General features: G+C 40.9%; 1 protein-coding gene across 1 annotated transcript in view; it reads left to right on the forward strand.

The window, feature by feature from the left end:
• EP300 (EP300 lysine acetyltransferase) overlaps positions 1 to 14,602 on the forward strand; it is a 102,627-nt gene that overhangs the window by 41,147 nt on the left and 46,878 nt on the right. Inside the window, exons 4-5 of the mRNA XM_089523692.1 lie at positions 10,982 to 11,243; positions 11,757 to 11,870. Coding sequence (XP_089379818.1) covers positions 10,982 to 11,243; positions 11,757 to 11,870 — 376 coding nt within the window. The remainder of the gene's footprint in view (positions 1 to 10,981; positions 11,244 to 11,756; positions 11,871 to 14,602) is intronic.

The following is a 14,602-nucleotide window of genomic DNA, read 5'->3' on the forward strand; positions in this document are numbered from 1 at the left end:
AATTGGTATGCTTATTCCATCTCTTAAGATGTGTGTTGATATCAGTTCTCTTTCATTAACTCTATTTCAAAAATGAGGTAAGTCTGAGTCACTTCTTTTTGGAGGGGCAAAAACATGGTGACATTGTCTCCATATTCCCAAGGAGTATTAGGTTATGGAGGGCAAATTTGAAAAAATCTTGGTAGATGTGGAGGTTGCAGCCCTCTAAAGTCCCCTGGAGGGATCAGTATGAGCCCTTGACTGTGCTCAGCTCTGCTTTACTTGCCAGACCTATAGAGTCCCTTCTCTTTCAACAAACTTTGTTCCCAATTTATGATTTCAGAATTGTTTACAAGCCCTTGAGCCACAAGTTTGTATTCCATTCAGAAACAAATCCTTCAATTAACATACCAAAATGACTCTAGGAGTACTTTGTATTATGTATAGTTCACATATATTCAGATCTAATAGAAATAATAAGCAATTAAAAATTGGTGTTTTATTCAGAGATATAAAGCATACCAAAGCATAATTACTTTGGATTGTTAATATTAGAAAACAGTAAAACATATTTGATCAAGCTTTCTAATATATCAAATAATGTTTCACCGTATTAATATAATAATTAGGATGCACATTTTTTCATGAAAGCATTAATGCAAAACAAAACAAAACACATCAACCCACAACTGATATAAACACAATAACTGGCCATTTTTAAGGGTTGATACATTTTGTATTTTATTCATACCAATCTCAAATCACCTTTGTATGAACAATTAATAATTTGCTATCACCTTACTAAAATAAACAGAGCAGTGGTAATAATATCACTAATAATGTTGATAACAGTGACAATAATGATAAATTTGATACTATTATTAGTAAAATAAATGTATTAATTTTAAGTGTTTACATTTAAATCTTTAAAAAAAACACCTCTCACTAAAATGACAGATTGTTAACATAACTCATCATATTGCACAAATCCATTCCAGTTCCTAATCTTATTAGACTGGGACTAGGTACATCTTTACTGTTCCTTCATTCCTTCAATTTCCCTGAATTATCTACTCTTTTACTAAAATGTTTGGTTGATAAACTATTCATAGCTCATTCTTCTTCTACATTTTTCTAATCTCAGTCTTGAAAAACTGTTATAATTTCTCTCACTTCTGTTCCCATAACTCCATTACATATTTCCAGTCTTCTTTAGCTTTCCTCTATGATTAATTATCTATTATAATCATCAGTTTGTTAGTTTCTACCATTTCATATAGCTTTACAAGCCAATCTTCTTCTGAGGCTGTTTCCAATTTTTTCCATTGTTTGACATATACTACTCTTGCTGCTGAGATATTTTATATATATATATATAACAGAATTCTCCAAAATGTTCTTTCTATTTAGTTTTCTAAAGGAGGCAGCATGTTCAGTAAATACATTTCTTGTTCTATGAGACAGTTGATTTCTAAGGTCCTAGTTATGAGTATATATCTGTTTCTGGGTTTTCTGGGCATGCGGGGGGTAGTGTGGTGGTTTTTTTGACACTACCACCAGGTATGGAAAAAGATACCTTTGACCTTACTGCACTTTCAACCTGCTGTCGTTTGTATATTTCCCTGCGTTTTTGCTAACTTACCAGCATCAAATGCCACTTATATAGCATATTATTGTAATTGTTGGATGTTGTTTTTAAAACGGGTCCTTTTCCAACCCTGCTTTTCACATTCATAAAATGTTTAAACCTGAGGCTCCAAATGGAAAACTATGTGAGGATGTTAGGAATGATCAAGGAATGCTAATTCAACCATGTCTGAACATAGAATCCATAATTATTTATGTAAATCATACTCTCTTAGCCACAGAAGAAGGCAAAGGCAAAGCCTCCTCAACAAAACTTGCCAAGAAAAACCGATAATAGTAAAAAGAGCCTATATAAAATACTATATCAAATACCATCCTGAATACTTATACAACCTCTTATATTCTGTATACATATTAACATTGGTTTATAAGTGTTATGTTCTTCAGGTAGTGTACATGAAGAATCTGTTCAGTCTCCCCCCCCCCTTTTGCCCATCTTAAAATGAAAAAAGGTGGCTCCTTTTTTAATGAATTGAACACTAATCTGAAAACAGTTTTGCTTAGTGCATCCCTGTTTTAAATTAAATCTACATTTGATTGTGTGTATGTGTGCCTTCAAGTGAACTGTTAACTTATGACAATGCCGTGAATTTCAAAAGGCTATGTTAGGCAAACAGTACTCAGAGGTAGCTTTACTAGTTCCTTCCTCTGAAATACAGCCTACTGCACCTGGTATTCATTGGCGATCTTCATCCAAGTCTCATCACGTCTGTAGCCGCTCCCCCCCCCAACCTGTTTCCCTCACCTCTTCTCACGTTTATTTAATGGGGGGGGGTCTGTTTGTGTGCATAATGGGGCAAGCTAATATGAAATTGAAATTCCCTCAAGTTCCGCACCCTTCCCTGCTAGGCAGGGTGGTTTAGAAAGAGATATTGGAGTATTCCTAGCCAGCTCCTGCAGGAGTTACAAGGATGTATGCTCAATGCTAAACTCCCCTCTAGTGATTGCCTATTCCAGAGCCTTTGCTGCTGCCAGGGAGGTTTATGTGGAAGAAAATCCTCTCTAGCAGGAAGACAGCTCCTTTTAACCTGGACAGGGTTGAGGCATCTGTTCTTTTCCCCTTCCCCTTAAGACAAAGATCAGGCTTTGAAAGCCTCTCCAGCACTTGTGAACAAATGACACTGATGTTTGTTGGTTTGTTTTGGAAGAGAACATTATTTCAGTTTCTCAGGCTGCATCCCCTCAGCATTTTGAAAAGATTTTGCTATAGAACTCTCCTCCAGAACTGCCCAAGGAGAGATAAGACCTGAGTGGCCTTTACAAATGGGCGTATTCGCAAGTGATGGCCCTTAAGTAAGCAACCATGTGCACACCCACACATTGGTGGCCATTTTGAACCAGGTCTACTAGACTGCCATTTTGGATTAATAGAACGGGCATTACCTATGCCCTTGTTAGTTGCTCTTCCTTTTATGGATCAGTGTGTGTGGCTTTGTGCCTCACACATTAGGGTTTTACGCCTCTACAGAGACTCTATTCAGAGGTTCAAAAGCTGAGCAGATTGGCAGGTAGCCCTGTCCACTCCCATGTACTGATCATTCCCAGTCCCGCGAATCTAGCTCCACCTTGGTTCTCTTTCATCCGTTGCAAGAGTAACTTCTATTTGGTCATCTTCTAGCTGAGTACTCTGTATACCTTCAGAATTTACTATTTTTCCAGTTTCCTATTCTTCTTGTTTCTTACACCTTTTTTGTCCCCCTACAAAAAGCAATAAGAGAAAAGCAGGGATTTCCCCCCCACACATACACAGTTTCCGCCTGGCTGGACATTTTTTCTTCTGTCTCTTATGGCCTCTACTTCTCTTTTTATGTTTTGTGTTTCTTGACATCGAAAAATAGCATTTACAGATTGGCTTGTAAAGCTATATGAAATGGTAGAAACTAACAAACTGATGATTTTAATAGATAATTAATCATAGAGGAAAGCTAAAGACTGGAAATATGTAATGGAGTTATGGGAACAGAAGTGAGAGAAATTATAACAGTTTTTCAAGACTGAGATTAGAAAAATGTAGAAGAATGAGCTATGAATAGTTTATCAACCAAACATTTTAGTAAAAGAGTAGATAATTCAGGGAAACTGAAGGAGTGGAGGAACAGTGAAGGAACAGCCTTGGATATGCAATAGAATTTTCAAGTACTCCACCTCTTGGCGTCTTTCATTCCACTTGATCGTCACCAACCTTACAAGAGGAAATCACCTCCCATCTTGACAAAGTTGCCATCCACAGTGTTCCAGACAGGTGCAGGTTAGATGCTTACTTTGTCAGGTACTTCATGGTTCCCAAGAAGGATGGAAACCTTCATTCTATCTTAGACATGAGAGGAGGCAACCACTACAACACTCCATGCAAATTGAAGATGGTAACTCTGCAGTCCATCCTGCCCTTTCTTCTTCAAGGAGATTGGTTCGCCTCTTAACAACCTGAAAGATGCTTACTTCCACATTACAATTCAGCCTCATCATTGAAAATACCTTCATTTTGCCATGGATGGAGATCTCTATTAATATACCATCTTACCCTTCAGCCTTTCCACCACCCCCCAGGGTCTTCACTAAGTGCCTGGCAGTGGTGATTTCACTTCTTCATGTTCAAGGGATAAAGATTTTCCCTTACCTAGACTAATGGCATCTGGTGTCGTCCTTTCACAACCAACTCTTCAAAGACATTCACTATACTCTGTCTCTCCTCACAGACCCCAGTCTTACCATCAAACCTTCCAAGTCTATTCTGGAACTGGTCAGGGTGATAGAGTAAATAGGAGCATCTCTGGACTCTGTCATGGCTCGTAACTATCTTCATACAAGAAGTGCTGAGACTCTTTGATCTCACATTCGAATTGTCCTTCGTCTCTCCCATCCATCGGTGAGAGATGTCCAACTGCTCCTGGACGTCATGGCGTCAACCACAGCTATCACCTGTCTGGTGCGCATGAAGTTCAGATCCCTACAAAACTTATTTCTGTCGGTGTTTGACCATCTTTCCAACTGGCATTACAAGAGACTAACCCTCCCAACAGGGGTGTGGGCCAGGATGGTCACTGCCAATGCATCCATGACTGGCTGGGAAACTCACTGCAAAGATCTTTGGGTTCAGGGCCGATGGACTCCACTCGTGCACATCAGAACTTCTTCCTGTCACTAATGCTTTCACAGGGTGGTCCAAGTTGTCACAGACAATACCACCACCAACATCCAAAAAAACTAACAAAAACAAAAAACCCCACCATGTTTCAACAAAAAAGCTGATACATTTAGGAGCACTCATAGACATCAGGAAAGATCTTATTACTCCATCCCCAGAGGGGATAGGAAAGATCAGAAAGGAGGCTGTCCTCTTTGTGAGCATGACGTAGGAGACCTGATCTCACTTTCTCACCTTCTAGGCCTCATAGTTTCCTGCATTCATCTCGCCACATGGGCAAGATTCCACTCCCTCCTCCTTCAGTGAGTCCTGTTTCCCCTTTCAGTCTCACATAAGAACGGCCAAAAAGGACGGCCCAGTCAAGTCGGCTTCTTGCTGGCTTGGGGCATGGCATTTAGATGCTACATGCCCCAGAATTGACAAAAAGCCAGCTCCAAAGGGAAAGGGGCGTCTTTTTTCTGCCCCAAATAGGAGTGGATGTTTGGGGCCGAAACTGTCTGGAGTGGGGCCGTGTGTCTGTTTGCTGCAGCCCCAATCCAAGCTGCCCCTTTGGGTCCGCCTGTTTCACCCCCCAAAGAAATTTTGCACCAGTATTCATCTTACTAGGGAAGACAGACTGTCCTTGTTCTGTTTCAGGACCATCTCAGGGAAGTCTTTAGCACTTGCCAACCACTTGGGTTGGGGGCTTATTTCAAGGACTGTATAGCTCAGCAGGTCTGGAACAAATCCCACTGCATCAATTGTCTAAAGCTACAGGCTATCAAACTAGCACTCTTTCAGGCTCTCAAGGGGGCACACAAACGTCTGGACAGACAACAGCAGCCAAATCTTAACTGACAAGACAAGGCAGTCTTTGCTCCTTATCCCTAAACAAGAAGGCTGACTATTTTCTCTCTTGGGCAGAGGAGAAGTTACTCTCCATATCATCACATCACATCCAGGGCTCCCTAACACGGAAGCTGACTTTCTCAGCAGGTACATACTGGATCTAGGAGGATGGACCTCAGACAGAACTGTCTTCCACCAATGCAGTCACATTTTGGTCATCTTTGAGTGAAATCTATTTGCCTCAGACACAAACCAGGTTTCATTCCCCCAGCGCAGAAGATCAGGACCCCCTCCAAACAACCTGGCTTCCAGATCTCCAATACATCTTCTCCCAAATGCCTCTAATCTCCAGGGTACTCTGGAAAATCTGTCAGGAAAGAGAAACAGTGATTTTCACATTATGAGCTGGTTATGCACATAATATAGTAAATACACATTTAGCTTTAAGGTAAGTTTGATAATTAGAATATCTCAGATGAGCTCACAGATCAGCCATATTTTCCCTCACAGCTGGTGTAAAGGAAATCTTAGTATTTCTACAAATGAATCTGAATGCTGGTCTAAAACACAGCACATGCAGGTGTCAGATCACAGCCTTGGCATCCATTTTATCACCTGATCATAAGCACCCCCTCTCTTCTCAGAGCTAGTGACCAAGATAGTGATACCTTTGCTTTCTGATGGTTCAGTGTGCATAAATTTTGTTTCATACACAATTAGTAAATATATTGTGTATAAAATTACACTCAAGCTAGGTGTATAAGGTGTATATGAAACATAAATGAATTTCATGTTTAGACTTGGGTTCCATCTGCAAGATATCTCATTATGTATATGCAAATGTTCCAAAGTCCAGAAAACTTGGAAATCCAAACCATTTCTGGTCCTAAGAATTTCAAATAAGGGAGACTCAACCTATATGTCATAATGTAGACATATTGTTTTGCTAAAGGTTAAGTTACCAGATGTGGTTGAGATCCAGTTTATATAGAGTACAGATTAATTTTTAGAGAGAGTGTGGCTAAGTAGTTTTCATACCATTCATGTTGGTAATCCAAAGAATTTCGAAAGAAAACCAGTCTGTGCTTTATAGATTATTTCATTAACCCTTTAATTGTATAGATAATGGAAAGCAATGGATCACTCGTAAAGAATTGGTTCTACAGTCCGCCCTCCTTGTCCATGTGCGGATTTGAGCCCATGGCAAGCCCATGGGGGGGGGGCAGCGGAGGAGGAGGAGGGAGAAAGATGATGAGTAGCAGTGATGGAGAGGATAAGAGGAGGAGGAGGAAGAAGGAGGAGGAAGGACAAGGAGGAGGAAGAGTAGTGATACCAGTGATGGGAGGGGGTAAGGGAAGGAGGAGGAGGAAGGAAAAGGAGGAAGAAAAGGAAAAAGAGCCGCAACAGCGGTAATGGGAGAGAGAAAGAAGAGAAGAGGAGGTAGAGGCAGGGAAGAGGAGGAAGAAAAGGTAGCCCTCTGCCACTTACAACGTTGAGAGCAGCAAAGTGGCGAACCTATGGAACGTGTGCCAGAGATGGCACGCAAAGCCATTTATTGTGGTGCGCTGAGGGTGGGGAAGAGGAGGAACAGGTGTGCGCCCGTTCCTCCTCCTCCTCTGCCATCCCTGGCCTTCAGCTGCCTCTGGAGAGGCAGCTGAAAGCCCAGGAGGATGGGGGGAAGATGTCCTGTCCTGGAGGTCTTTACCCTTGGAGGGTGCAAGTCCCACCCCCATAGGGTGGAATCCTGCCCCCAACACCAGGCAACACCCGGTGCTTGACGGCCTTTTAATTTGGGCATGCAGTCCTAAAAGGGTCACCATCACTGCCCTATCTTTTTAACTTGTATGCTGAATCTGTTGTAGGTAAAGCGGAGTTAGATTCAGAGGAAGGAGGCATGAAAAGGAAGAAGGGACACCAGCGATTTAAGATATGCAGATGACACCATGCTAATAGCAGAAAATAGAAAAGGCATGGAATGATTACTGAAGAAAATCAAGCAAGAAAGTGTAAAGGCAGGTTTACAGTTGAACATTAAGAAAACAAAAACAATAACCACAGATTAGATGATGAAGATACTGGAATAATTTAAGATTTTCTATACCTTGGCTCAATCATTAATCAGAGTGGAGACTATAGTCAAGAAATCAGAAGACTCAGACTTGGAAGGGCAGCTTTGAAAGGGCTAGACAAGGTCCAGAAATGTAAAGCTAGATAATTGAATACTAAAATTAGGATTGTCCATGCCATTATATTTCCCATTTCTATGTGTGATTGTGAAACCTGGACAATGAAGAAGACTGATAGGAAGAAAATCAACTCATTTGAAATGTGGTGTTGGAGAAGAGTTCTGTAGATACCATAGATTACTAAAAAGACAAATAAATGGATCTTTGAGCCTGACCTATCCTGGGAAGTCAAGATGACTAAACTGTTGTATTTAGGCTATATCATGAGAAGACATAATAATAATAATAATAATAATAATAATAATAATAATAATAATAATAGGTTTTATTTATATACCGCCCAATCACTGGGAATCCAAGCGGTTTACAACAGAGGGGATAATAGACAGTTCCCTGCCCTCAGGCTTACAATCTAAAAGACACGACACAAAAGGAGAAGGGAATGGTGGGGGGGGGGGAGGTAATCAGGTCCAGCAGTTCTTCTCTCCCTCTGAGGCCTGGACCAAGGCAGATGGACCGGAGGGAGGGCTCTTCTTCAGGCTAGCCCTGGTGGAACTGGGCCAGCCTATTCTCTCCCTCACAGGCCGAAAGATGACAGTTATTGAGGGAGGGCGCTCTATCTTCAGGCTAGCCCCTGATGGAGCTGGGCCAGCCTATTCTCTCCCTCACAGGCCGAAAGATGACAGTTATGGAGGGAGGAGCCTCTATCTTCAGGCTAGCCCCTGATGACGCTGGGCCAGCCTATTCTCTCCCTCACTGGCCGAAAGAGATAGACAGTAATACATGGGAAGGTGGAAGGCAGTAGGCAAAGAAGAAGATAGCATTCCAGATGGGTGGACTCAATCAAGGAAGTCACAGCCCTGAGTCTGCAACACCTGAGCTGGACTGCCGCTGATAGGTCAACACTTGGAGGTTCATGTGTTTGCCATAGATTGAAGCCAATAACAGTTAACAACAACAATCATAAGATTGCTAGTAACAATTGGAAGGGGGAAAATCTTCTTTTCATATCTACAATAATATAAAATAAATTTAGAATACCTTTGAAACCAATAAACATGTTTTCCCTTAATTCTGTTCTATGGATTTCATTTGATTAGCAAGCAAAACTTTAGTGGATTAATAGTTTTTAGCACTAGTAAAAAACTTAAATTTCTAATTAGGCTAATTCAGACATCTTGCAATGAACTGATTCGTTAAAGAAAAAAATCTTGCCATCTGTATAAGATAGGATAAAATTAGACCAATTTGATTATGAACCATTCTGCTTGCTTTTTAAATTATTAAAAAAAACTTCTATTTTTAATTTTTAAAACAGTAAATGTATGTATGCTGTCCTTAAAACCTCTGCAACTAGATCACATCTTCCATACTTCTCCCGTCATTTTTATTCTGAGACTAGAACTGTTTTAAGTGTTACAGAGCAGTGTAAAATTTTAAGTAAAGCTTTACCTACCATTTGTGTCATGAGAATCATCCAAAAATTAAAACAGTAAAGGATTTTTTTAGCATTTTAATAAAAACAATCATGCTTTTGTTCCAAAACAATCTGTTTTATCCACTCTGGCATAAGAATATTTTATGGCATACAGTGGGAAATTATTGTGAATACTGTACTTCACACAAATTTAATTTCAGTATTAGTAATTTGGGAATGATGACGTAAAGGCAATTCAGATTAAAGTTCATTCTTTCATTATTAGCATAACTGAAACTTTAGAATGCTTGCATACAGACTAGTAGAAACCTGTATCTTTCAGCTCTGGTTGTGGTTGGAAGCTAAGAAGATGCAGTATTCTTAAAAAGAGTCTGAACACTTTTTTAAAAAATCACAAAAAGGAAGACCATTGGAGTTTGACACTAACTGGAAAGGTGAATTTGTTTTAGCGCAAGAGTGGCTTTAGTTGTGTTGAATTCTCCTAACAACTAATGTTAAGGAGATCTACCATGATTTTCTGCCTGGATCCCTTTTTTTAAGGGAACCTAGATGTACTTTTAAATAATGATATTTATTAAAAGATGTAGGGGTTTGACAGATGGCCTCTAAGGGGTGGCCTCAAGCTGCCCCTTTCCTAGCTGGATCGGGGCTGCAGCAACCTCACACCACGGCCCCAATCCAGCCTTTTTAGAGTGCAAAAAGGAGCCGCAAAAAATGGCTCCTTTTTGTGCTCTCAAAAGGGTTCCATAGCTGTGGCGGCACGGCTATATGGTGTCCCTTCAGCGCTGCATCATCTAGACACAGTGCCAGAGGCATGTCATGATGCCATACACCATCTGGAGCAGCTCGCGACATCAGGGCGCCCCGGGGGGCGGGGACTCAGGTGTGCATTGTCAGGTCGCTACACCTTGACTCTGCCTTCAGGCCAGTCTGTAAAGTTCCCAAGTTGCATAAAAAAACCCATTGTAGACCTAGTGCTCAGCTTACTACTTCCCAAAAAGGGAGTTGCTAGACAGAACAGGTAGGTCTTGTTGTATTCATAATCCTCAACTATATTAGTCCTCTCCACGTATTGCTAATAACAACCATAGTGGATCTGTCGCTTGTGCTTGATGTATCCTTTCCCTGTAATATTAGGTATGGTCTGTTTGTAAGTTGGCTGCCAGAAGCTTGAAATACTCAATAATTATACCATATTTGATGTTATTAGGTTTTGTGACTGCTGTCATTAGGGATACTATAGACACTCTATTAGTATCTAGCAGGTGCACTTTCCTAACAATAGTCAGGATTCCTACCTTGGTGTTCAGTACAATTATGTGATGGTGTGTTGCTAGGTGAGCCTTACTAAAGAATGGGTTTTCTTCATCCTCAGCAGCAAACAGCTTGGTGAGTGACCTTTGTTCTGAGAGAAAGATGAGTTTGACTGACTAAAAAATTTGATGTTACTTTTCCCCCCTCAGGTTTAAGTGGAAAGTTTCAAAAGATGAAAATACTTTCTGTTTGGCTGATTGTAACATATAGCTTTCTACTTGCTTTTTTTTTTTTAGTATGCAGTCTTGCATTTTAACTTTTAATGTTCAAAAGTAGTATTTTAATTGAACGTATCATTTAATGCCTTTCACACTTTGATACTTTTTAGATGTCCTGTTATAATTTATTTTGTAAGCTGCTTTGACTCCCATTTGAGAGAAAAGCAAGATATAAATCAAATCAAATAAATAATAGACTTCTATTTGTACTCTTTTTCCTCTGAAGGCTCAACAGCAGACTCCTCCAGTTCAGCAGGCTGGGATGGTGGCAGCTGCCCCACAGGGTATGGGATCAGGAGCTCCTACAGCAGACCCAGAAAAACGGAAGCTTATTCAGCAACAGCTTGTTCTGCTATTGCATGCTCACAAATGTCAGCGGCGGGAACAAGCAAATGGTGAGGTTCGACAGTGTAACCTCCCTCATTGTCGAACCATGAAGAACGTCCTTAACCATATGACACATTGCCAGGCTGGAAAATCCTGCCAAGGTGAGTGAAACTCTTCTGAGATAAGTCTGTTATCCTCTTCTTTAAAGTTCCACAGGCTATAACCCTTTAAAACCTTTCCACCTTACAATGCAAAGCAGCCACAGCCTGGAAAGACTTGGATGAAGAATGATTTGCAGTGATATGTACTTCTTACAAAATTACAATGTCTGGATAAGAAATTAAAGTATACAGAAATCTTATCAGTCAGTTTGGATCTCCATTGTGCAATTGGACCAAGTAATATTATAACAGTTTAATCTGTTGCATATCACCGGGAAGCTTCGACCTTGAATTAGATGGGTTCAGAAGGCAGTCTAGTTGATTAGAATATCAGTCAGAACAGGACTAACAAAAGTCTTGTGATTTTGAGTGCTGGCAGAAATTTTCAGAGTTACATTGCTGCATTCAATCTCAAGTAATTGTGATGAGTTCTTAGACATCAGTAGCACATTGCAGTTAGTATGAATAGCTGAAAGCTTTAAATATCATAAAATGTTTTTAACTATCTTTTAGTGGCTCATTGTGCATCTTCACGACAAATCATATCACACTGGAAGAATTGTACACGGCATGATTGTCCTGTGTGTCTCCCTCTCAAGAATGCTGGAGACAAAAGAAACCAACAATGTAAGCAGTTATTTTTAATTCTTATGATTAAGAAATAATGCTTGGTCATTTTGTAGGGTTGGGGGAGGGGGGCTTGGATTTCAGGGTTATTACATGGCAAGCAGTTCCAAATTTACCAGACAGCAACAGTGCAGGATGCACAAATGTCCTCCTCCCACCCATTGTTACTTGGTTGTATTGCCTGCTCTGAACAGAGAATTTAATTCTACAGCAGTGGCTCAATGCAACATTATCCTAAACAGTTGTGCAGCATCTGGTTGAGCTTGATTTTTATCAGGCATAAGCAGTATGGTGGCGCAGTGGTTAAATGCCTGTACTGCAGCCATTCACTCAAAACCACAAGGTTGCGAGTTCAAGACCAGCAAAAGGGCCCAAGCTCGACTCAGGCTTGCATCCTTCCGAGGTCGCTAAAATGAGTACCCAGACTGTTGGGGGCAAATTAGCTTACTTGCTAATTAGCTTACTTGCTGTTCACCGCTATGATCTTTGGAATAGCGGTATATAAATAAAACAAATTATTATTATTATTATTATTATTATTATTATTATTATTATTATGTTGGGCTGGGGTATGATACCTACTTTCTCAATGAATGCAAGGATTATTTTATTTTAGGATTCAAATGATGCCCAAGGAAGAGCCATGCTAGGCTTTCCCCACAGTAACACATAAAAGGGAGAAAAGAAATACATATCTGGACATCAAGACCTGCAGTTGCCTGCTTGTTTTTCATTGTCCAGTTTTGTAGTCCTTATAGTTTTTGATCATGCTGAAGTCATGGCTAAAAGACTTTGAGGGTAAAATTGTGTGTGTGTGTACAAATTAAGAATGGATGTTTGAAAAGTGAGCATGAGAAAGCTTTTTGTCCATGTAGTGATGAGGGCAGGGATCTGAAACAAAGGTGTGAATTGTATTGGTTAGTCCAGGTGTCCCCAAACTGTGCCTTTTAAGAGATTTTGGACTTCACCTCCCAGAGGCCTCAGCCATGTTGGCCAATAGTATGGGATTCTGGGAGCTGAAGTCCAAAATCTCTTAAAGGGCACAGTTTGGGGACCACTGGGTTGGTCTCAGCTACAGTAAGCCCATTGAATCAACTGATGAATAGTGAGTCAGCAAGTGGATGCATCCAGTTTATTCAATGGGTGTACTTAATTAGAACTAACAATAGGATTCACACCATATAACATTGATCTGAATGTTTTTCTACTTAGTTCATTTTGTCTCAGAGGTCATATCCATACCCACTCATCAACCACCCCTTAAACACTACCTTTCACAGCTATTAGCAACCAGTATTTTCCATTTCAGTGACTGCTTTGGGTGTTATTTTTCTGAACACCATTAGAGATAACGGTTTCTGTTCTGGGCATGTGGATGAGCCTAACAAATTTGGCTAGCCAGTTCACACAGGACATTTTCAGTGGCCATGCCAACATTTTAAAATTACATTCTTAGGGAATTTACCACGCTCCTTCTTTTTGTAATATAATGATGGTTTATTTATTTTTTTAATAATAGAAGAGTTTGATGATTTAATTATTGTATGAAAACTTTTTAAAGTTCACGTTATAAGCACAGTTTATTGTGGCTTTTTAGTGCTTGAAATGTACACTCATTTGGGAAAATGTTTTAAAAGGCGGAGCATGCATGTGTTAATCATAACATAAGGGCCCTCATGAACCATTGTATCCAGCCCCCTGCTCAGTACAGTCTGCCCTCCATATTTGTGGACTTACCATCCACAGATTTCAGTATCCACAGACGGCAAGGCAAGCCTGCGTGGGGGAGGGGGGGGAGGGGCCAGCAGAGCAGGAAGAAGGAAGAAAGAAGAACAGTAAGAGGAGATGGTGGGAAGAGGAGGAAGGACCAGGAGGAAGGAAGAGGCAGTAGCAGTTGCAGGGGGTACGAGGAGGAGAAGGGAGGAGGAAAAGAGGAGGCGGCAGGGGATGGAAGAGGAGGAGAGGGGAGGAAGAGCAGCAGCTGCGATGAGAAGGATAAGAGGAGGAGAAGGGAGGAAGAACCAGAGGAGGAGGAAGGGAGGCAGCCGCCTGCTGCAGCAAGGCAGGCTTCGGGGCGGGGGTTGGCAAAGTCCCATTGTCCGTAATGGTGGCAGTGCCACCATTGAGGACAATGGGACTTGAGCAGCCACATAATTTGGTACCCACTGGGGGATCTGGAACGGTTCTTCCACAGATACCGAGGGCCCACTGTATCATCTAAAGCATTCCCATCAGGTAGCTTTCCAGTTTCTGTGAAAACATCCAGAAAAGGAAAATCCACCACCGCTCCAAGCAATTGGTTCCATTGCTCAATTGAGATCTACTCCTCCTGTTACTTCAAACTGTTAGGCCTGCTTCTACCTTCTGGGGCAGCAGAGAACAGGTCTGCTCTCTTCTCTCTATTACAACCCTTTCATGTACTTGAAAGAGTGCAGTCATGTCACCCCTCATTCTTCTCTTCACCAGGTTGAACATGCCCAGCTCCTTCAACCTTTCCTCACATGTTCTGTGCTCCATACGTCTTACCATCCTTGTTGCTCTTCTCTGAACTTCTCTATGTCCTTCTTAAAATGTGGTGTCCAGACTGAATGGAGTACTCCAGGCCTGACCAGTGCAGAATATAGTGGGACTGTTACTCAGAACATAATGGGACTATTACATTAAATAAGTTTTAAAGGGGTCATAATTGAGCTTTACATGGGCATTTTGCAGTAATTGCCTTAAAGAAACAA

This window comes from Sceloporus occidentalis, unplaced genomic scaffold (genome assembly GCF_023333645.1).
Source record: "Sceloporus occidentalis isolate IW3139 unplaced genomic scaffold, rSceOcc1.0.p SCAF_5, whole genome shotgun sequence".
NCBI classification, from domain to species: Eukaryota; Metazoa; Chordata; class Lepidosauria; order Squamata; family Phrynosomatidae; genus Sceloporus; species Sceloporus occidentalis.